The following is a 24,476-nucleotide window of genomic DNA, read 5'->3' as shown; positions in this document are numbered from 1 at the left end:
GTCTGCCCCCTTTGTGTGTTTGTGAGGATGTTAGCTAAGCGCTGCCTGTAAGGGCTGGGGAGAGAGCGAAGAGGGGGACGGAGCAGCGTGTTTTGGGGTCGTTGACGGCTCGTTTTTTGAATTTCCCTCATCACCCGTTTAGTCGGGCTTAATGAATGAACCTTGCCACACAAACAGGCTGATTTGTGGCAATTCTCGCACCGACAGAGAGAGAGGAAGAGGGGAGGGGGGGAGAGCACACCTCGAGCCGGGACTACAAGCACACTACTGTAAGTTTCTAATGTTAGGAGATTGGCTTCGTAATGCTTCAACTTTGCTCTCATACAACGCTTTAACTCAACAGTCCGATTTCACGGTGTGGATTTGAAGTGACCACGGATGCCACGCTGAAGTTCATTGTAAAAATATACCTGGAAATCAACAGCCGATAAATGTCACAGATAATGAAGTTATCCAACTTGTTTGAGCAGGCAGGTGGACAATTAGATGCTGTGTAAATAATAGGAAACGGGCAAGGCTTAGCTACCCTCCGATGCCATTTATTGCTATTATTATTATATATATTTTTCTCTCCAGCACCCACCACCACCACCACTACCCCCTCCCTTCCTGGACACCCCCGGTTCATTCTCCACCAGTCCCACGTCATTTTCCCTCCTCCCTCGCCGACCGAGGAGCAAGGTTTAGGAGGGATTAATTCGACCAGCAAGAAATAAAATTAAAACGCAGGGGAAAATGTCGTGCAGCGAGGATGAGAGGGAAGACTTTGGGACCGCGGACGAGCACTCACTAATTCACGGTAAGCTCGCCTGTTATTTATTTATTTTTTTAGCCTCCGAAGAAGAAGGTCCATCTCCGTAACTTGAGCTCGCCTTCAACGCGATGCTAATGTTAGCTTCAGCTAGCCGTGAGTAGTCTGCCCGGGCCGTCCGTCACTCGCCATGATAGATTAGTTAGCTAACTTGGCAAGCAAGTGTTTAGAGTTTCTCCTTTTCCTCTTCGGCCCCCTTCTTCTTTCGCGGGTCCCTCCGCGAGCGTGGGCGTGAGCTGTCAAAGTTTCAAACACAGAAAACGGACAAGTTTCAACCTGCGCTTTTGTGGCTTTCGCCTTGTGTGTGTCTGCGTGCGTGCACGGACGTGTGCCAGTCGTGCCAGTGCGCGGTCTCCTGTTTTCTCCCTTCGGCCTGCAGCGGTGGTGCTCTTGTCCGTGTGTGTGTGTGTGTGTGTGTGCGTGTGCATGCACTGTGTCTCTAATGAAAGCGTGTCGCCGGCAGATGAGGACGAGCCGGAGGATGCTGTGTCTGACGTAGAAGAGGTACCAAAGTCCAAGAAGAAGAAGAAAGCCAAGAAGAGCAGCCGAGAGAATAGGAGCAGCAAGCGGCAGAGACCGATCCGAGAGGTGAGTTGCACAAAGTTTAAGCCTGTGACTGAGGGAATCCTCTTTTCTTTTCATTTTTTTAAAGATTGTGACAGATTTGTCTCTGTAAACATTTCTGTCAGCACAACAGATGCTGTTCTGCTCTTGATTTTACTGCACATGCATAAAACAACCAAAAGTAATTCTTTCTGCGAAGTTGTGAAAAAACCTGCATGGATGTAGGGTGTATTTAATACAAAATAGTGTCGATTTTATTTGGAAAAAGTTGACAAGATTCAATAGGAAAGTGCAGCCTAGGTTTAAATAAAGTAGTAAAGTATAATCGCTTGGTAAAATGCAATATGGAAAACAAAATAGCTAAATAAGGCACTCAAAGAAAGGATTTAAGTTTTAATAGGAAAATTAATTAACATACAGGAGCTGAACAAGTAAAAATCTAAACAAAATCAACTTAACTATAGGTGGATGTGTTGCAAACAGTGATTTCATGAGATGGGAAACCAAGACCCAAATACCCTGAAATAAGGGTGTAGCACTTTTATTATAAATTTAAGCAGTTGTGGAGACAGAGTAAGAGAGGCAAGGCTGAAATGGTTAGGATAAGTGCAGAGGAGGGATAGTGAATGTATTGGGAAAAGGATGTTAAAGATGGAGATGGCAGGCAGGAGAAAAAGAGTAAGACCTCAGAGAAGATTCATGGATGCAGTAAAGGAGGGTTTGTTGTGACAGAGGAGGGTAATAGGGAGGGATAGGGTGAGATGGAGGCAGGTGATCCACTGTAGTGGCCCTTAAAGAGAGCAGCTGAACGAAGAAGAGGTCAAATCAATTAATGTATAATGAACCAATTACTAGCAAATGTATAATTTTCCATAGGCCAGGTCAGTGCATTTAAAACACATTGTCTACAATATATATTTAATTACCACTCACATAAAACGGGGAAAACAAATATTAAAATCAGGAAATATTTAGCATTTTTGCTGAAAAATAAATAAAAAGACCCGTTCTGTGTCAACTGAACAATAGATGAAGCAACTGACTGTTTTTGCTTCTTCTGAAATTAGTGATGAGTCATATGTTGACCATAGCAGCGCTGTGAATGACAGCCCAGTGTCTTTTCATTCCCCAAGCCTAATAGAGTGCCAGGACCTTTACAAGAAACAAGACAAAGAAAGATGTCATTTTAGCGTCTAATTTCTGTGTTATACATAAAACCCAGCAGTGTGGTTCTTTATCTTACAGGAGTTGCCAGTCAGCTCCCCAGAGCACCTGCTTGGAGTGGAGGCAGCAGAGAGGGATGCTGATGAGGGAGGTATGCGGTCAGAGAGTGAAGGAAGTGATTATGCACCAGGGAGGAAAAAGAAGAAACGGTCCAGCTCCGCCAAAGACAAGAAGAAGGGAGGTGCGGCGGCAGAGAAAGGAGGCTCGTCCAGCTCAAAGAGCAAACGTAAAGAACCAGAGCCAGAAGATGATGAGGACGATGACGATGATTGCCAGGTAGAGTTTAATTCAGGCCCTCATGCAGACTTTGTTTACTTACTGCAGGGCTGACGTGTGACATTAACCTTCCTCGTTGTCCTTTTCGACTCTCTCCTCCCACCTCAGCCGAAAAGCTCCACCCAGCTGCTGGAAGCCTGGGGTATGAAAGACATTGACCACGTCTTTACTCAGGAAGACTACAGCTCCCTCACCAACTACAAGGCCTTCAGTCAGTTTGTCAGGTGAAGACACCCTCATCATTATTAGGCTTTGACAGTAAAGTCTGCATCTACTCTGTGACTACAGATTTGTGCATAAATATTTATGTAACAGTATAAAAGTTTTGCCCACTTTGTGTTTTTAGGCCATTAATTGCAGCTAAGAACCCCAAAATTGCTGTGTCCAAGATGATGACTTTAATGATGGCCAAGTGGCGTGAATTCAGTACAAACAACCCTCTGAAGGTATTAAATATTGAGGCCTTTTGTTCTTCTGTTATACTATACACTTCTAGAGAGCAGAGGTTCTCACTGTGTGCTTTTGTGTCCCCGCAGGGTTGTGCCACTGCTAATGCAGCCCTGGCAGCTGCCAATGTGGTGACAGCTGTGGAGAACATGGTGGTGGCAGGGACAGAGAGCGGGGCAGATACCGCTCCTGCTACATTGACTCCACCTGTTTCAACTCCTGCTGCTGCTCCAGCGCCTACTGCACCCCCAGCAGCCCCAGCACCTCCTCTCCGCAAGGCCAAGACCAAAGAGGGCAAAGGTAAAATAGGACAGAGTTTATGACTTTATGAAGTGTATACAGAATTAAGATTTTGGCTGTTTTAAATAAATTTATATCTTCTCTTCTCTTGAGGTCCCAATGCTCGTAGGAGGTCGAAGCCCACATCTAAGCCTCCACCGAAACCAAAACCTAAGAAGGTGGCTCCACTCAAAATTAAACTTGGAGGCCTCAACAGCAAGAGGAAGCGCTCCTCTGTGAGTTATTAAAATTGGCACACAGTGACTTTATTTCAGCATATTTAATCACTGGGATCCAAATACTGATGATGTGATGAAATGAAACAAGGTACTCATATCAATCTTTTCCCTTCGCTTGTTGACTTCATTAGAGCGATGAGGACGAACCTGATGTTGACAGCGACTTTGATGATGGGAGCTTCTCAGTGTCAGATGGCTCCAGCCGCAGCAGTCGTCCTAAGAAGAAGCCCAAAAGTGCAAAGAAAAAGAAAAAAGGTTGGAAACATACTGAAATAAAAGTGTGATATTATATCAGCATTTCCATGAAGAAAAGAAATGTGTGTAATGTAGGTGGCTTGTTTAACAAGAGCAAAGTCAAGGCTGAAGTGAAGGCTGATACCTATTTTTTCCTGCTACTTTTCTGTCTTTTCTCAGTCGAGACAGAAGATGGTGACGGCTATGAGACAGACCACCAGGATTACTGTGAGGTGTGTCAACAGGGAGGAGAGATCATTTTGTGTGACACCTGTCCGAGGGCTTATCACATGGTCTGTCTGGACCCTGACATGGAGAAGGCACCTGAGGGCAAGTGGAGCTGCCCGCACTGTGTGAGTACTGGAACCCTGAATCCTCTGAGAGATGTGCACGGCAGACTGTTAGAGCAAATGCGCCTGATTTTCAAAGTTTGAATCAGGAGGGCAAAAATTGCATGAAACATGGATGTTAAAATATTTTGTGTGGAAGTTGCACTGGCAGCAGGGTTGACTGTAGTGTTCTCCATTTCTCTTTGTCCCTTTCTCCCCCCACCCCAACAACCATTTTGCTCATGTTCCCGTCAATCCTCTCCTGCTCCCCACCACACATCTCACCCATCCTCCATTTCCTCTTCTCGGCCCTCCCCTGCCTGCCTCCCTCCCTTCCTCTGACTGCTCCACACGCACGCAATGCACACCACCCTCCCTCCCCACCCCTCGGCGCTCTTCAATCCCCCCCACGCATACACACACCCCTCCCTTTTTTTCTTTCACTTCGTTCCGCATACCTTCCCTGCCTGTCTGCCCTCACCCCCCAACCCCCCTTCCTCTTCCCCCGCGTGCACACCTCCTCCTTCTGTCTGTAATTCTGCCACCAGGAGAAGGAGGGAATCCAGTGGGAAGCCAGGGATGATCTGTCCGAGGCCGAAGGTGAGGACGATGACGACAGGAGGGATGAAGGGATGGAGGAGGAAGACGACCACCACATTGAGTTCTGCCGTGTGTGTAAGGACGGGGGAGAGCTGCTTTGCTGTGACACCTGCCCCTCCTCCTACCACATCCACTGCCTCAACCCTCCTCTCCCCGAGATCCCCAATGGAGAATGGATCTGCCCCCGCTGCAAGGTGAGCACTGAGCACTGGTGCATACGAGACTGCGCGTGCTCACGTGGGCGTGCATGTGGATTACAAATTCCAAGTTGCACTGGAGATAAAGAGCCTTTTCTCTTGATGTGCATAAGTTTACCTGCAGCATTTTAGATAACAATTTCCTCTGCCATCCACACTTTCTCACAGTGTCCACCGATGAAGGGAAAAGTGCAGAAGGTTTTAACATGGCGCTGGGGAGAAGCACCAGCCCCTATGCCCGTACCCCGGCCTGCTGATCTGCCTGCTGATGCTCCTGACCCACCACCTCTGGCAGGCCGTAGAGAGAGGGAGTTCTTTGTCAAGTGGTGCAACATGTCGTACTGGCACTGCTCCTGGGTGCAGGAGCTACAGGTACTACCATTGCATCCACCTGTAGATGAGAATGAGGTTTTATTTTTTCCTTTTTGTAACATACTCAGCACATGACACCCCCTTGTTTACTCTCGCCCAGTTGGAGCTGAACTGCCAAGTGATGTTCCGCAACTACCAAAGGAAGACTGACATGGATGAACCGCCGCCTGCTGACTTTGGAGGCGAGGGTGACGATGACAAAAGCACGAAGAGGAAGAACAAAGATCCACTCTTTGTCCACATGGAGGAGGAGTTTAGCCGCTATGGAGTTAAGATGGAGTGGCTGATGATCCACCGCGTCCTTAACCACAGGTAGGATACAAATGAAACAAGAACACTAAGCAGGTTTCGAAGCAAGAAACAATAAAAGTAAGTTAACAAAGTAAATACAGTTTGCTGAGTGGAGACCTCAAACTGAATTAGCATTGCTGTTTTAATGCATGCATATCATTTGTATTCTGTATGCTTTGTGTGTGTGGAGTGTCAGGAAGGAGTTCAGTTCAAAGTAAAACATTAATGTTTAATGAACATTATTCTATAAATACAGCATCACTGTGCACATAAGGTGAAGACGACAGCCGCTCTCGTGCTATACAGTGGGGCAAAAAAGTATTTAGTCAGCCACCGATTGTGCAAGTTCCCCCACTTAAAATGATGACAGAGGTCAGTAATTTGCACCAGAGGTACACTTCAACTGTGAGAGACAGAATGTGAAAAAAAAATCCATGAATTCACATGGTAGGATTTGTAAAGAATTTATTCGTAAATTAGGGTGGAAAATAAGTATTTGGTCACCTCAAACAAGGAAAATCTCTGGCTCTCACAGACCTGTAACGTCTTCTGTAAGAAGCTTTTCTGTCCCCCACTCGTTACCTGTATGAATGGCACCTGTATGAATGGCACCTGTTTGAACTCATCATCTATATAAAAGACACCTGTCCACAGCCTCAAACAGTCAGACTCCAAACTCCGCCATGGCCAAGACCAAAGAGCTTTCGAAGGACACCAGGAAAAGTATTGTAGACCTGCACCAGACTGGGAAGAGTGAATCTACAATAGGCAAGCAGCTTGGTGTGAAAAAATCAACTGTGGGAGCAACCATCAGAAAATGGAAGACATATAAGACCACTGATAATCTCCCTCGATCTGGGGCTCCACGCAAGATCTCATCCCGTGGGGTCAAAATGATCATGAGAACGGTGAGCAAAGATCCCAGAACCACACGGGGGGACCTGGTGAATGACCTGCAGAGAGCTGGGACCAAAGTAACAAAGGTCACCATCAGTAACACACTACAATGGCAGGGAATCAAATCCCGCAGTGCCAGACGTGTTCCGCTGCTGAAGCCAGTGCATGTCCAGGCCCGTCTGAAGTTTGCCAGAGAGCACATGGATGATACAGCAGAGGATTGGGAGAATGTCATGTGGTCAGATGAAACCAAAGTAGAACTTTTTGGTATAAACTCAACTCGTCGTGTTTGGAGGAAGAAGAATACTGAGTTGCATCCCAAGAACACCATACCTACTGTTAAGCATGGGGGTGGAAACATCATGCTATGGGGCTGTTTTTCTGCCAAGGGGACAGGACGACTGATCCGTGTTAAGGACAGAATGAATGGGGCCATGTATCGTGAGATTTTGAGCCAAAACCTCCTTCCATCAGTGAGAACTTTGAAGATGAAACGAGGCTGGGTCTTCCAACATGACAATGATCCAAAACACACCGCCCGGGCAACAAAGGAGTGGCTCCGTAAGAAGCATTTGAAAGTCCTGGAGTGGCCTAGCCAGTCTCCAGACCTCAACCCCATAGAAAATCTGTGGCGGGAGTTGAAAGTCCGTGTTGCTCGGCGACAGCCCCAAAACATCACTGCTCTCGAGAAGATCTGCATGGAGGAATGGGCCAAAATACCAGCTACTGTGTGTGCAAACCTGGTAAAGACCTATAGTAAACGTTTGACCTCTGTTATTGCCAACAAAGGTTATGTTACAAAGTATTGAGTTGTATTTTTGTTATTGACCAAATACTTATTTTCCACCCTGATTTACGAATAAATTCTTTACAAATCCTACCATGTGGATTCATGGATTTTTTTTTTCCACATTCTGTCTCTCACAGTTGAAGTGTACCTCTGGTGCAAATTACTGACCTCTGTCATCATTTTAAGTGGGGGAACTTGCACAATCGGTGGCTGACTAAATACTTTTTTGCCCCACTGTATGTGCATGCATAACATGGACTCAGAGTAGAACACAATGCCTTTCTCATTTGTTTTTTCTCATGCTGTGTACGGCCTTTGTCTACTTGTGATAACAAACCACAATGACAACACAGTGCACAGTGTCGATTCACAGTGCACAGTTGCTTATGCTTGTGCAGGAGTAATGCTGAATGTTTGTCACTAGGTGTTTGGTTGTTTCTTTGTGGTTATTTTGTCAATAAAGGGTTAGGGTGACAAAGTATCCAAGTTTGGAGTAGTAAGAGGAAATATAAGAGGAAGAGTGAATGAGAGGGATCGATTCCACATATTGAAGTATCTTGAAGCCAGTGTCTTATAATGTCACCTTGTAAAAGAAACACTTTAACAGAAGCATTTAGGTATACCATTTTATCACAACAGAATATCTTCTGTCTGTTTTATCCTGATAGTGTTGATAAAAAGAATAATGTGCATTACCTGATCAAGTGGAGAGATCTGCCATATGATCAGTCCACCTGGGAGAGTGAAGACATGGACATTCCAGAGTATGACCCCTACAAACAGACTTACTGGAATCACAGGTATGCAGTAGTGTACTAAGTGTCAGAAGCTGTTTGCTCAGGTTGTGCAAGGACTGTTGATATCTTAAAGTAGGGTAAGATCAAATAATTGTAAAATTAATTCTACTCCTTTTCTAGGACGTAAATTAGGTGCCATATAGAGATATTTGTGGCAGTTTGATGTCTTTTTTTTCCTGTTTACATTAAAAAACAGTGAATAAATTAGTCAGTCTTACCTTTTTTTTTTCCTACTCTGTGTATCAGAGAGTTGATGATGGGTGAGGAAGGCAGACCTGGCAAGAAGCTGAAAAAGACAGTCAAAGTGAAGAAGGCAGAGCGACCGCCTGCTAATCCAGTTGTAGATGTACGTGCACCAAAATACAACCTTTTTCTTAAATTGCTTTATTCTGATGGATTATTGATGACCGTGTAAAAGCTCGCTCCTCAGATCGGGTCAGCAATTTTATTTTTTCCTTTCCAGCCCACCATCAAGTTTGACCGTCAGCCTGACTATCTGGACAGCACAGGAGGAACTCTGCATCCCTACCAGCTGGAAGGTTTGAACTGGCTCAGGTTTTCTTGGGCTCAAGCCACTGACACAATCCTGGCTGACGAGATGGGTTTGGGCAAGACCGTTCAGACAGCTGTCTTCCTCTACTCATTGTACAAGGAGGTAAGGGGCTGTTTATTTTATAAATATGAATGCATTAAGCTTGTTTTAACAGTTAAAAGTACAACACAGTACCTGATAATATTTGATTTATAAGGCTAATGCTGTACTGTTTTATCTTTAGTAAGACTTGTATATGCTAACTGACGCTGTTTTGTCCAGTCTGCCCTCCCCTGTCAGTCAGTGTTAGTGGTTGGGGTTGCAGACATGTAACACACAGTAACTCTGCCCATTAAAGGGGATGAATTCCAAGTAAGGAGCTCGATCCTAAAGGCAGGGCAAGACAAATGCAGTTGTGTAATTTATCTGATATTAAATTATGAATCATCTTTGCATGTTAATGTATTCTAACTCTGTTCTCCATTGGTACAGGGTCACTCCAAAGGCCCCTTCCTTGTCAGCGCTCCTCTGTCCACCATCATTAACTGGGAGAGGGAGTTTGAGATGTGGGCTCCTGACATGTATGTGGTCACCTATATAGGGGATAAAGACAGCAGGGCTGTTATTAGAGAGAATGAGTTCTCCTTTGAGGGAAACGCCATCAGAGGAGGAAAAAAGGCGTCCAAGATGAAGGTAAGTAAAAAAAAACAAACTGCTATTTCAGAGTGTAGTGGCTTTGAAGTACAGTGGAACCCCGACTTATGAAATTAATTCGTTCCCGAGGGTCTTTCGTAAGTCGAAACTTTTCGTAAGTCGAAGCACCCATCACGCCTTTTGAGTGAACGATAGGTTAATTGCTAACTGCAACAACAATACATTGTTCAAGTGGAACAGCGAAGTGCAAGTACAAAAGCCAAGGGGGTTGTCACATGATTCGGAAGGCATTGTGGGCATTGTAGGCATTCTGGGATCAGCCAGTCAGAGCCAGCTTTAGTTGCAGCACTTGCAGCTGTAATATTTGTAATCGTTTCCACTTATTTCCCAGTTTTGCAGCTTAACTAAAAAGCACTTTTTTCTGCATATTACAGAAAGACTCACCAGTCAAGTTCCATGTTCTGCTGACATCCTATGAATTGATCACCATTGACCAGGCTGTACTGGGCTCCATTGAATGGGCATGTCTGGTTGTAGATGAGGCACACAGACTGAAGAACAACCAGTCCAAGGTAACAACAAAGGCTTTTTTTCTTTTCTTTTTCTTTTACAAAAACCAAAGTATGTTGGTGACCCTTCATCACTGGACACACAATGCTGGACATAACAGTTTAGTGGTGTAATTTTCTTGGCTCCAGTGCCCAGGTTTGTACTGTATGTTTTCTGTCTTTCTCTCAGTTCTTCAGAGTGTTGAACAACTACCCGCTGCAACACAAGCTGCTGCTTACAGGCACTCCACTTCAGAACAACCTGGAGGAGCTCTTCCATTTGCTGAACTTTTTAACCCCAGAGAGATTCAAGTCAGTACCTGCACACAGCGCAGGGCTACAGCAGATGTAGCTGTACTGCAGATACAGTGATGACATCCACTGTGATTCATGTGGCTTTTTAATTTTTTTTTTTCATGCAGTAATCTCGAAGGGTTTCTGGAAGAGTTTGCGGACATCGCAAAAGAGGACCAGATCAAGAAGCTCCATGACATGCTGGGACCACACATGCTCAGGAGGCTGAAGGCTGATGTATTTAAACACATGCCTTCAAAGACCGAGCTCATTGTTCGAGTGGAGCTGAGCTCCATGCAAAAGTAAGCAATAAAAAACTTTGCAGTAGCTGCAAATATATGTTTGGAAAAATGAAAAAAGGAAGTTTTTCTTTCCCACTGTCGCCAAGTGCTTGCTCATAAAGGCTCATTGATTGTTGGAGTTTTCTCTGTATTGTTGTAGGGTCTTTACCTTACAATATAAAGCACCTTGAGGTGACAGTTGTTAATTTGGCAGTATATAAATAAAATTAAAATTAATTGAATTAAACATGCCATAGTTTCAAATAATGTGCCCAGAGTATGGCAGAGTTATACCTGTGAGCCTGAAGCTCAGACTTCAAACAGCTCAGACAGTTTTTCTGCTGTCGACAGTGAAAGGGGATATTCCTAATGTTGTGGTCAAAGAAAAGACAAAGCAAAGTTTCCCCTTGTGTTGGTCACAGATTCTGTCTGATGGTTTTGGAAACCCACAAATATTTGCTATGAGTTGGAGGAGAAGGAGTAAATGTAATAAATACTACTGATAGCTGCAATTAGATTGACAGTAACATGTATTCTTTGCAATGTGGAAACAATCCATAGTCTTTGCATAAAACCTTGTATGGAATTGTGCAACAGGCTTGGTTTTTGATTTGAACACATCATAAGATGGTCTCCTCTTAGGCACTAAGCTCAACTCGACATTCATAACTGTCTTCTGTTTGCAAGCAGCAGTCAGTCAGAAGGTGGTTCGGAGGGAAGCTTAAACTGTTTGTTTCATGTAGAGGTTAAAATGAGGGCTTGCAGCAATGCCCAGTATAAGATAGATGAATATTATTTTCAACTGTGAATAATACAAACTTCATATAGAACCATTTGCAGCAACATGAGCATAACATGTCACCCTTGAAGCTTTAATCCTGCTCATGTTTTCCTTTGTTTTATCTTTGCAGTCTATTTTTTCACGCTTCTTTTACTTCTCTTTTTGTACTTCAGGAAATACTACAAGTTCATTTTAACACGTAACTTTGAGGCCCTGAACACTCGTGGAGGAGGAAATCAAGTATCTCTGCTCAATGTTGTGATGGACCTCAAAAAGTGCTGTAACCACCCCTACCTCTTTCCAGCAGCTGCCAATGTATGTTTTTTTATACATTTAGTTTAATTTAGTTTTTTCGTGTTTCTTTTAAACTTGTTTAAGACATCACTTCCTTAATTTCAGGAAGCGCCAAAACTTCCAAATGGCATGTATGAAGGCACTGCCCTGACCAAGTCTTCAGGGAAACTGATGCTGCTCCAGAAGATGATGAGACGGCTGAAAGAAGGAGGCCACAGGGTTTTGGTTTTCTCCCAGATGACTAAAATGCTCGACTTGCTAGAGGACTTCCTGGAGAACGAGGGTTACAAATATGAGAGGATTGATGGAGGAGTCACTGGCAACTTGAGACAGGAGGCCATTGATCGCTTTAATGGTGAGGCGTGTTTAGCTATTTGTCAGTTTTGCCTCTCAGGACAGCAGAGTTCATGTCTGTTTTTCTAATTTTAATTTTGCTCCTCTTTCCAACAGCTCCTGGTGCTCAGCAGTTTGCCTTCCTCCTCTCTACCAGAGCTGGTGGTTTGGGCATTAACCTCGCTTCTGCTGATACTGTTATTATCTATGACTCCGACTGGAATCCCCATAATGACATCCAGGTATGCAAACCACATGACTAACCTCACATCTGCGCCAGTGTGAGCGTTTATTTTGAGGGGTGATTATGCTGTGTTTCATGTGTGCTTCACAGGCCTTCAGCAGAGCTCATCGTATTGGCCAGAACAGGAAAGTGATGATTTATCGCTTTGTTACCAAAGCGTCTGTGGAGGAGAGGATAACACAGGTCTGTGAAAATTAACACCACTTTATCAAATGTGTTGAATTGCAATGATCACATATTGACTGGTAGCTTGACCTCCACCTTCTTGCTTCCACCAGGTGGCAAAGAAGAAGATGATGCTCACCCACCTGGTGGTGCGACCCGGCCTCGGATCTAAGATGGGCTCCATGTCCAAGCAGGAGCTTGATGACATCCTCAAGTTTGGAACTGAAGAACTGTTTAAAGATGAAATTGGAGATGGTGAGTCAGTGTTGAGCCTCTGACAGATGGCGCGCACACACACACACACACACACACACACTGTCCGCTTAGTTTGGTGAGTGGGGCTGATATTAATTTTAGCACTGGGAGCCTCTTTCTCTGTATGTCTGGTTAATCTATCCTATAGTTATGTTGTATCTGCAAAGCCATCTGAAAGCCTACAGAGTCACCTGATGTGATGTACCTGTTCAGTACTCCTGTGCATCTACAGCTATGTTTTCACTGCAGCTTTGAAATTGATCAGTGAGAGAATAACAATGAGCCCCTCAATAGGAATAATAATCATAGGATCGATAAAAGGACTAACAAATGTCAGCAAATTCCTGGAGGATTGCTGAAACTATCCGATTAGACGTAATGGGAATGTGCAAAGAAGTGGAAAAAGTTAAATATGTTTGCCCTTGAAAAAAAACCAGACACAACACAGAGCAAGGACTGAGGAGGGGAAAAAGTCACAGCATTTTATTTAGTTCTGCCGGCTGGCACCGCATATAAGAAGCCGAGACATGACCACAGGTAACTGTCACATAATACTCCACACACAAGCATATATACCAGCATCAATATTGGCCACTTGCGTAGGTTAAGTCATAGAATCTACAGAGATTCACCACAGAAATCTAAATTAGGCCATAGCGTCCACACTGCAGAATGTGGTTTATGCATTGCTCCAGTTGAGTGGTTATATGTCAGTTTACTCTTCAGCTCACAGCTGTTTCATTTTCTAGATCAAGATAGTGCAGAACTTTGCTGGTTTGCAGGTCTCTTATCTGTTATTTTCCACAGTACTTGTTTAAAACTTCCTGTCAGAGATGGGGGTGGGGAGTGGGGTTGACTGGCTTATACAAAAAAATATGAATGACTAGTTTAAACAACTATCCCTGGTGCAGAGTAGTGAAAGCAGCAAAGTTTTATTGGTTAATTATCCAGTCGACTGGTTCTGCGCATCACTAGTTGCATTGTGTGTAAAAGCAAAGAGAAAGAGGTGGAATTATGACTTCTCCACTGGGATGCCAGAGATGTTTTGAGCATTAAATTCAAATTTCTCTTCCTCCTATCCTTCCTTCTTTTTCCACTTATTCTACTTTCAGGGGACAACAAGGAGGATGACAGCAGTGTGATCCACTACGATGATCAGGCAATTGACCGTTTGCTTGACAGGAACCAGGATGCCACAGACGACACTGAGCTCCAGAGCATGAACGAATACCTCAGCTCGTTCAAAGTGGCACAGTATGTGGTGAAAGATGAAGATGATGAGGTACAGTATTAGCATGGCTACAATGTGCGTATATGAGCATATCACTTTACCTATCGGGCTTTAGTTTTTTGTCATTTTTAGAGCATCTTTAGTAGTCAAACTCCAAGTCTACGCACGAACAAACAGTCTTTATGTGCACTGTATTAAAAAAAAATGTTTTAAAGGAGGAGGAGGTGGAAAGGGAGGTGATCAAGCAGGAGGAAAGTGTTGATCCAGACTACTGGGAGAAGCTGCTTCGGCACCACTACGAGCAACAGCAGGAGGATCTCGCCCGCAATTTGGGCAAAGGCAAAAGAACTCGAAAGCCAGTCAACTACAATGATGGCTCCCAGGAGGACCGAGGTATAAGACAGGGTACAGAACAATATATAATGCAACCTCTTCTTGTGCGTGTGTGGAGTGCAGTACCAGTGGTGGATTTGTGTTTGTGTGGTGTTGATGTGGTGGTAATATAGTAGCAGCGACAGTGAGATTATGGCATGAAGTTTTGTTTTAGTTTGTGCTCGGGTGTAGAAATGTGGTAGTTGATGTTATTTTTAAATGTTTAGACCAGTTTAAAATCGATTTTTTCAGAAGGATAAGGCCTTTCACTAAGCCAGAAATGTGTCGCCTTCCTTTAGGAGATACGTTCACACAAAATAGGCGGATAGACGGACTCACATTGTAGGTAGTTAAGGCCCCTTTTCTAGATGTAATTTGCTCGGACTAGAAAATGGCACAAAGGGAATATTATTGCAGTACAGCCGTTGGTTTAGCATTAAAACAGTAGGGGGCAGCAGCAGATTGGGCTGGATGCACAGGCAGAGCGTGCGATAGGGCACAGCAAACAACACAACAGCCATTTTCACTCATGTGCTGATAAACATTTCTTAGACGTCACTCAGCTGAGCTGTGTGTGATCGCCCATTAAGTGGAGATTAACCTGCCAGCTCCTGAGTGTAGTCTGTATGATGTCTGATTGCACAGACATGAGAAAATGCATCTGTCACGGACTGTTTGCTTTTTATTCTCCTCATCCATCCGACCAATTTAACCGCAGGGTCCTGGGAGTTGGACTGGAGCCTGTCCCAGCTCTCATAAGAAGAGAGATGGAGTGCAGTCTATCGAAGGGAGATTCTGCTCATAGGGTCAACTTTTTTCTGCAACCTTTATCATTAATTTCCTGTGTGGGGAAAAACAGGCCTCCACTGGTTTTGAACTGACCTCTTTTCTTTTTTTCTGAGTGTAAACGCAGTGTAGACATAGAGGGGGAAGGGGAGATCATGCACATGACTCAGGTCTGCAAAATCTTGATGTTATAGTTTTACATCTTGAAACTTGCAGAAAAACATGCAAACATTAATAAGAGGAGGAAATCAATTATCAGTTGCCTGTATTCCATTCATTCAGTGCTTATTTGCTCTCAAACATTATTCCATTCAGTGAACTCCATTGTCAGAGATCATATATGACAGACAGGGACATTATTAGCTGGAAACAACAAGCCATGGCAATTGTAATAAGTGCAGCTTTCAACAAGGTTCTGTTCAAATATGTTAAGTTTTAATATTAATTATATATATAAAAAAAGTCCATACTATTCATGTAGATTTTGGAGGTCCAGGAAAAGCAATAACATGAACGTGTATTAGGATTTGTTGATAAAATCACCAAAGCTACAGTCCTCTCCCGAACCCTTCTGCTTCACATTTTAAGACCTTATTTTGGGAGAGTGACAATTCTGAAGAAACAAACCTCAAACTGCAAAACACAGAAGCAGTTGAACTAGTTTTGTTTTAATGATCTGTTTTTTTTCCTGTCTCAGCCCCCAAATAAACCAAAAACCAAAGCTGTTAGAGCCACAGTAGGCTTTTCACTTGCATATAGCTGTGTAAACATTAACAACATCAGTGAAGGATCTTTTCTTTTTGTTTATTGCAGCAGTCAAAGCTAATCAGTGGCAGTAATCTAGTAGTTCAAATGCAGTTTTAACACGGTAACTCCCCCTACTGGTTGAACTCTTACTAACCTGTGATTAAACCTCTGAAAGGAGTTACTTTTATTGTGTACTCGTATGTGTACTTTTATCTCGTTGTTGATCAGTTAGATTCAGACCTGGTGGGGAAGAGTTTTGTCCTTTTTGGTATTTTCTCCTCGCTCATCTCATCATTTCTCTGTGGTCTCTTTAGACTGGCAGGAGGATCAGTCTGATAACCAGTCCGATTACTCGGTGGCCTCAGAGGAGGGCGATGAGGACTTTGATGAACGGACTGAAGGTAAGTTGGTTACAACCGTTGGAGATCTTTCACACTGGGACGTCTGTGCTCTGAGGAGTTTGGCATTAGTCATAAAGATGGAGTTGAGTGAAGTTATTGATCATAACAAGCTGACATGGAGGCGGAGGTTCCTGTTCAGATTATTAACCGATGATAAGAAGTCTTTCCACATCTGAGATACATAATTCACTAACATCCTTCCAACACCCCCGCAGATGTTTATTCAGATTCAGACGAGAGCTATGATATCCTCCTCGACAACCTCAACAACAACTGCCGAAAAAGGAAATGTGACTGCATCATCTGCGTTGAGCGTAGAGAGGCAAAGCAAGGCAGAAAGAAAAAGGAAAGGAAAAAGCATAAGAGAAGGAAACAGGGAAAGAAAATTAAGATCAATGGTTTCCCAGTCCTTTAATCTGCTTTGCAGATTAAATTGTTTGTGTTTATATTAATTGTTTATATAACTGTTCACTTTTATTTATTAAATTTGTATCCGTTAATAAACATGTTGTAAAAAATTTATTTTCCAATTAAAAGGTGCTATAAGGTGTGCATTTATATACCAGTTGTATTTTTCTTACTGTAACTGGAGTTTTATTAAATGATGTGTACTGCCAGATTGCTTTCAGTAGTAAATTTTCTGAAAGCGTTGCGCTTCAAGAAACGTTTATTGTAAAGTGTGGAGAGAGGGCCAGCTTCAGCAGGATCAGAGTGAGCCAATGAGCCGTAAGTGGAAAGTTTAGGATGATAAGTGCACACACGATCATGCATCATGCAAAATTTACTGTTCAACTTTTCGTCCTCATGGCTTCGGTGGAGTTGGCGCTGACTTTCAGGCCTTCAGACAGACTAACTAACCGTGCTTCTTTGCTCATAGCCAATGCCCGCAGGCCAAACCGCAAAGGGCTGAGGAACGACCGGGACAAGCCTCTACCCCCACTGTTGGCCAGGGTTGGTGGGAACATCGAGGTGAGTTTTTGGTTCCTTCCACGAGACAAGAGTGAATGTGCAAGGGAAAAAAATTAACTGCACAGTGGTGGAGGAGTCACATCTTTCTGTTGTCTTTCTATTAAGCTTTTCTTTTACATTTTGACCTCTTACCTGTCAGGTGCTGGGATTCAACGCACGGCAGAGGAAGGCTTTCTTAAATGCAGTGATGCGTTATGGGATGCCTCCCCAAGATGCCTTTACTAACCAGTGGCTGGTCAGAGACCTACGAGGAAAGTCAGAGAAAGAATTCAAGTGAGTCTGATGGGTGTTTTTTATAATTTTCCTACTGTTATGGGTGCAGTCTAATATCAAGGTAAAGTGCTTTTTTTTTTTTTTTTTTTATGAACCTAATTTTTAGTATCAATCATCTGCTCAAATTTGTAAACTTGTCTACACAGTTAAAGGTTTAAGCTGTTCCGTTAATGACAGTTTTATAAATTGGCCAACTGTCTAAAGTAATTATTGTTAAAACTGGTAACTGAGCCATTAGAACGTGAAGTCTCTTAGTACTAAATACTAGCAGGATAGTTACATTCAGCTTAATTAGCATGTTGTCTCTCTGCAATATAAAATACACCTGGCTCAAATTTATTCAGTATGTCATGCTTTCTTTGCAGGGCCTATGTGTCTCTGTTCATGCGTCACCTTTGTGAGCCGGGGGCCGACGGAGCCGAGACGTTTGCTGACGGCGTCCCTCGGGAGGGTCTGTCAAGACAGCACGTGCTCACTCGCATCGGTGTGATGTCACTCATACGGAAAAAGGTACGGTTCAACAGCTCCAGTAGAAATGGTAAAAATAGTGTCGCCCTGCTTGAGAATGTGGTCTAAATTATCCAAACTCTTAATCATTGAGTCACATGTTGTTTAACAGGTGCAGGAGTTTGAACATGTGAATGGTCAGTGGTCGATGCCCTGGATGGCCGAGTTGGAGGAAAACAAAAGAGCCGCAGCTTTGGCTGCAGGAGAAGACCCAAAGACTCCTTCCACAGGGACTCCTGCAGACACACAGCCCAACACTCCTGTGCCGGGTAAACACACACACTATTTGCACTCACTACTGAGCTTTTTAAACAAATGTTAACATTTTTTTAGACTCAGTACACGATGCATGCATTATAATTAGACTCGGTTTCTGACACTCTGACTACATGTTGTAAGAAGGGGACACTCGTGACGATGAAACACATTGTCATTTCCTCTGAGCTGTAACCTCATCACCACATACTTCACCTTAGTTTTGAACCAGATGTAATGTGAATTCTATGTTTAAGACTCAACTAACCCTGAAATAACTGTTTGATGTGTAAGAGATATTTTCGTGTTTTGCCCTCAGAAGTAATTATTCAATCAGGTTTGTTTTGACCCCCAGAGATTTTCCAGATTTGCTCCCTCTTGTGGATGCATTTGGAAAGACTACAATGAATAAGTTATAGGCCAAGAAACACACACTTGTTAAGATTAAATGTTAAATAGGAATCCTAATTAGTTGTATACATAACAGATTAAAGCACTCCCCCCATATCTGTAATATCATGTGCTTTCTGTTTTCAGAGGATTTGTCTAAGTCAGAGGACAAGGAAGACACGAAGAAGGAGGGAGAGGATGGCAAAGCTGCTAAGAAGGCAGATGATCCAGAGGTAAATTCTGCTCTCAACTTCTGCTTTCACTTCAGCTATTGCACAGTTTGAAGATATATCTCCTTTTATTTTGTCCATCTCTTGCCTAGATTATTGAAATCCCAGATGAGTCTGAAAAATCCCCCGTTCTGGACAAGAAAGAGGAAGCAGACTCTGCTGCAGAGAAGGAGGACAGAGAGAAGGAGACAGATGGAGTTGAAGGGAAAGAGAAAGAAGCTGAAGACCTGAGCAAAGAGAAAGAGGAGAAGTCTGTGGAGAAGGACGCTTCTGCCGACATCAAGGGTGAAGGTTCAGAGAGCAAGACTGATTTAGTGGAGGGCAGGTCTAGAGGTGAGGCACACGATGATTGTAACATCTGTTTTTAACAGTACAAAAAGCTTTTAAGGCCTTTTAGTCTGCAAAATATCCATTTTTATTCTGGTTTTCTCTTGAAAGTCCTGCTTACTCACATTTAAAGGGACAGTACAGGACATATATATATATATATATATATATATATATATATATATATATATATATATATATATATATATATATATATATATATATATATATATATATATATATATATATACACATACACCTACGTATGTATATGTGTGTGTATATGTGGGTACAACCATATGCACACATATATTGTTAAAGGTAATGCTGAATCTAACTTTTCCTGCTCTCTTGGTTTTGCAGCTGTAATAACGTGAATTTCCCCATCTTATATCATCTTATCTTGTCTTAAACCACGTACAGTATTCTCTGGTTTCTTTCTCACCTTCTCAGTCTTTAACTTTATTTCTCTTCTTTTAGCTGACGAAGGCAAAGATGAGAAAATGGAAGCTGCAGAGGAGAAAAAAGGTTAGCTCTGAGTCAAACACCTACACTCTGTCTTACATTTGAAGCACAGATGACAGCACTGGAACAAACCTTCTCTGCTATTTTTGACCTTTTAAGCTTGAGCTGCGCATTAAAATGTATACTATACAAGATTTCAACTCCTCAGCTGATGAATTCTGGGCCCTTTATTACACATGGATTTTGTTCACACAGCTTTAAGATGTTTAATTTGAATTTTTTTCTTTTTTAGAACAAAAAGAGGAGAAGGACAGTGTGAAACCAGACGAGTCTGGCAAACTGCAGAATGGAGAGAACGCCAAAGACGGAGGAACAGCTGCACCTGTGGTTAATGTCAGTGAAGAGAAGAAGAAAGCCACCAAGCAGAGGTTCATGTTCAACATCGCTGACGGAGGATTCACAGGTGGACACACATGCAGCCGTTCACACTTCTTTCTCTTCTCTTTTCTTCTGTTTCGTTTCTGCCTGTTTTGACCTTCCTGTCTTGCTTTCCAGAGCTTCACTCTCTGTGGCAGAATGAGGAGAGAGCAGCTACCGTCACCAAGAAGACCTTTGAGATTTGGCACCGCCGCCATGACTACTGGCTGCTTGCTGGCATCATACAGTATCCTTTCAGACGGACAATATCTTTAACACACTGTTCTTCAGTCTTCATAGGTGCATAAAGTTGTTGCAGGTTTATAAACAGGGTGACCAAATATCATTTCACATTTACAGACTGTAAATTTCACACTCATATTAAGTGAACTGATCACATTAGAGCACAGCTGTCATTAAGCAGCAGGCCGTTTCAGGCTGACCACAGAATTGAATAAAGAGAGGATTTAGCTAATATTGATCCATTAAGATGTGCCTGGATTTATCTCGATATCAATTCTATGAAGTGGTTTGAGTGGTTTCGACCAGTAGCAGCCTCTAGAGCTGAAAAATCAATACACAAGTGCCAAAAATTGGTCAGTGTCTTTAGAGCTACATAGTTGCAGCCTGCTACAGAAACACATAATGCTTTCTTTTGGTTTAAATGTAGGAGCTTAGTTGCTTAAAATGACAAGTGTGCCGGTGTAGACTCTGTAGCTGATAGCTAACTTTAACTGAACTGGACTTCTCCATGTTTGTGCTGTTAATGCCTTTTGGAGCATTTTAGTTAAATTATCTGACAAATAAAATGACTTACCTGTGCTACTATTCTATTTGATCATACAGTTAGCATAGATTTCTTTCACTGGATTGTCCAACTATAGTCACTTATGTCTAAAAAAAACCAAAAAAAACCAAAAAAAGCTTACATGGTGATGTCCAGAAACCAGTGTGTGATTTGAGGCGTTCATCTTCTGGAAATAGCTCTGCTATTAATTGAATGAAGGACAGTGATGCATGTTTAAAGTCTTTCCACCCAAATTGTTACCCTGTTCTAAATGGCATTGACCATCCAGACACACCTGTGTTGTTATTCTTGACTTTGGCGTCTCTCAGACACGGCTACGCTCGGTGGCAGGATGTGCAGAACGACGTGAGGTTTGCCATCCTCAATGAGCCCTTCAAAGGGGAGATGAGCAGAGGCAACTTCCTAGAGATCAAGAACAAGTTTCTGGCCCGCAGGTTCAAGGTGAAACGAGTACACGGTTATCCTTTGAGTTCTCTGTGTGAATGTTTGTCTGCGTGTCATATCTCACTGAGCACGTCTGGTCCACCTGCGTTTCCTGTACAGTTACTCGAGCAGGCGCTCGTGATCGAAGAGCAGCTGCGCAGGGCGGCCTACCTGAACATGACAGAGGACCCGGCTCACCCCTCCATGGCCCTAAACACACGTTTCAGTGAGGTGGAGTGTCTCGCCGAGTCCCACCAGCATCTCAGCAAAGAGTCAATGTCTGGAAACAAGCCTGCCAATGCAGTGCTGCATAAAGGTGAGACACGTTACAAATCAGAAAAGTAAAGCGAAAGTTCTCACTGACTTAAAATCTATATCTGCAACACTGAGAAGTCTCGTGATTAAAACAGTGGGATTGTCAAGGGACATTATTCTGCACATGGTTTCCTTTTACCAAGTAACTGCAGAGTCAGCTGCTTGCAGGTGCTTCTTCACCAAAATGACAGTATATGCACATAATGACATACGTAATTGCAGCTGCCTAGACAACAGTGAACTCACAGTAATTATCCTTCTAATGAAAAGTGTCTCAGTTATAGCAGCAGTAGTTTTCTCCCTCTGTGCCGGCGTTGGGCCAGGGGCTGTTTAACACTAAGACTACTTTTATTAAATGGCATGAAACAATAATGTGACATATTTTATATTTATTAAAAAAAAGACCTTGTGGAGCTGATAAAGCATGTGAGTTTAGTGAAAACAGTAATGTTTAAAGATCATTCGAATAGTGAATGAATGATGAAGAATTTATTTTTTTTCACAATCCAGTGGTGATGAAATGGTGAAAGTAATGTTTTTTTTCTTGTGTTTTGCTTTTGATGCTCTTTTCTGAAATGCTTTTTCTATATTTTTCAATTCTCTGACTATGTTATTTTGAAAAACTGCAGCACAACGATGAGAATAATTGCCTTTACATGTCAGGGTCATGGTGTTTTGAGTTGTTTGACAGTAGACAACTTCAGCTACACACGTTGTTTAAAAACAAAGGAGTGAGCATTGGAAATTTTTGAAGGCAGACATATTGGATATTCTTCAATGCTTTAAAAGTTCTGCTTCAGTTACTTCAGTTACCACAGTACGTTTTCTGAATGAGAAAAGGGCTGTGTAGGTAATGCATTTCAATCTTTAGTAAATATTTGTCCAAAAACTCCATTATATTCCATCATATTTTAACTCATCACCAGTATTCTGTTTCACTTTACATAAACAGACATTTCCGCCATAAACAAAAATTAGCACTGTCCATTAACACTGTTTAAAGGTGTCTAGAGGTAAACTGTCTCAAATTCAGGAAAAAGAGCCTTTTAAACTCACAACTATGGATTCAATGCATCTGTAATGGGCCTGGAACGAGATGAGACACTTTTGCCTCCAAGCTTGATTTCACACAGAGCTCAATATGGGAAATGTGTAAGGTTTATATTTGTCATTATTTTATGAGTGTTGGTGAAATGTTACAAATGGTACTGAAGGAGAGATACTGTGTAACTCTTGTGCTCCATATTTAATTCAGTTCAATTCCATTTTATTTATACAGCGCCAATTCACAACAGTAGTCTCCTCAAGGCGCTTTATATTGTAAGGTAGACCCTACAATAATACATATGGAGAAAAACCCAACAATCATACGACCCCCTATGATCAAGCACTTTGGTGAGAGTGGGAAGGAAAAACTCCCTTTTAACAGGAAGATTCCTGTTAAAGTTTTACAAACCCATCCTTACCGTTTTCTGTCCTCTGCTGCTTTTTGGGATGCCACACTGTTAATTTTAACCAAAAACCAAAATTTGGCTGCTCACCCCTGTTATGCCGATTTCTGTGCTGCATTTCTAGTTCTCAAACAGCTCGAGGAACTGCTGAGCGACATGAAGGCCGACGTCACCCGTCTCCCAGCTACCATCGCCAGGATACCCCCCGTGGCCGTGCGGCTACAAATGTCCGAGAGGAATATCCTCAGCCGATTGGCCAGCCGGGGCCCCGAGGTCACCGCTCAGAACCAATCACAGACCGCACAGCAGATGCAGGTGCCGCGCTGACCAATCCCATCGCACATTTCACACTCCCCAAACGAGGCCAGTCGCACACACCTCACCGCCATGTAGCAGAATTCTTCCCCCTCAGCCACCATGTACAGCACAGTCAGGTTAGTACTTCTTCCTCTGCACCCACAACCCATCTCCGGACTCAGAAGAGCATCAGCTGTGCTGCTGGACTTTATTTTGAAAAGACTGGGACTGTAGATGTAGGGCGGAAGCGAATGTAAGAATCAGTTCTCTTTCTTTGCGGCAGACTAGATACAGATGTCTTTCTTCTCCACTGGGAATCAGATTGAACCCCTCTGTCCTGAACACTGAACTGACCTGTCCTTCCAGCAGGATCTAACATGTGTGTGTAACTATATGTATAATGAAGCAGAAGAAGCTTAGACCGGAGGGAAAGCAGCATGTTTGGAGTATACTGGTGCTTTGTGGTAACTTTTGGATTATTCCAGACTTCAAGGGATTTTATTGTGCTTGTTTTCACCTTTAGGAAATTGTGAAATTTTTGTTTGTATGTTTTTTTTAGAAGTCATTTAACTCTAATGTCCTCATCTGTATGTGTGTGCAGAGTGAAGGTGTGTGTGTTTTCTTGTATGCATGTGTGTGTTAAACAGGGCATAGTGGCGTGCATCTCTACTGCAGAATGCCTCGACACTGAGAGGGTGTTCCTGTCACTTTTGTATCAGTCAGTCAGATCTGTTACCTCTTCTTCCGTCCTTCTCAAACTCTTGCCTGGTCCGACTGGTGACCCAGTCGGGGATCAACTCTTTGTGCTCACAAACCCAAACAGCACCTTGACATTCCTAACTGCACCACAGATTTGCTTCATGGGAAGTCTCCTGTAATACAAACTCGCAATAGCTCCCCAGCTTTTTAGGTACATGGGATGGTGTTGAGGTTGATGGCAATCTTAAATTAATTTAATTTCTTACTGTCTATTGTTATGTTGTTTTCCATTATTGAATATTATTATTATGGTTACCACCCTGTTGTTTTTATCATTGCTGTTTGTTTTTATGGACTACAATAAAAAAAAAAAACTCAACAGTTT

At 42.8% G+C, this 24,476-nt stretch overlaps 1 protein-coding gene across 3 annotated transcripts; it reads left to right on the top strand.

Moving 5' to 3' along the window:
• chd4b (chromodomain helicase DNA binding protein 4b) lies at window positions 1–24,467 on the top strand. Of its 3 annotated transcripts, none has more exons than XM_085423224.1 (40): window positions 1–269; window positions 577–799; window positions 1,275–1,399; window positions 2,621–2,875; window positions 2,984–3,099; window positions 3,222–3,321; window positions 3,412–3,622; window positions 3,716–3,837; window positions 3,972–4,095; window positions 4,255–4,427; window positions 4,952–5,197; window positions 5,369–5,572; window positions 5,673–5,884; window positions 8,219–8,350; window positions 8,594–8,693; window positions 8,811–9,002; window positions 9,372–9,572; window positions 9,968–10,105; window positions 10,272–10,393; window positions 10,504–10,677; window positions 11,611–11,752; window positions 11,837–12,086; window positions 12,182–12,306; window positions 12,399–12,491; window positions 12,587–12,728; window positions 13,841–14,010; window positions 14,175–14,352; window positions 16,179–16,265; window positions 17,143–17,234; window positions 17,374–17,507; window positions 17,873–18,017; window positions 18,127–18,283; window positions 18,807–18,892; window positions 18,982–19,222; window positions 19,697–19,744; window positions 19,974–20,144; window positions 20,237–20,345; window positions 21,215–21,347; window positions 21,450–21,645; window positions 23,220–24,467. In XM_085423224.1, exons 2-40 carry the CDS (start codon window positions 736–738, stop codon window positions 23,420–23,422), a joined length of 5,913 nt encoding a protein of 1,970 aa, XP_085279350.1. In that variant the 5' UTR covers window positions 1–269; window positions 577–735; the 3' UTR covers window positions 23,423–24,467. The 3 variants fall into 3 exon arrangements, with proteins under 3 accessions (XP_085279350.1, XP_085279348.1, XP_085279349.1); XM_085423222.1 differs by having other exon boundaries at window positions 14,175–14,364; XM_085423223.1 differs by lacking the exon at window positions 1–269 and adding an exon at window positions 330–470 and having other exon boundaries at window positions 14,175–14,364.
• The last annotated feature ends 9 nt before the right edge of the window (window positions 24,468–24,476 follow it).

This window comes from Rhamphochromis longiceps, linkage group LG11 (assembly GCF_057381845.1).
Source record: "Rhamphochromis longiceps isolate RC_006_pf linkage group LG11, R_longiceps_female_GT1.1, whole genome shotgun sequence".
Lineage (NCBI taxonomy): Eukaryota > Metazoa > Chordata > Actinopteri > Cichliformes > Cichlidae > Rhamphochromis > Rhamphochromis longiceps.
Note: the sequence above shows the minus strand (reverse complement) of the source record. Positions and strands in the feature narration are given on the sequence as shown.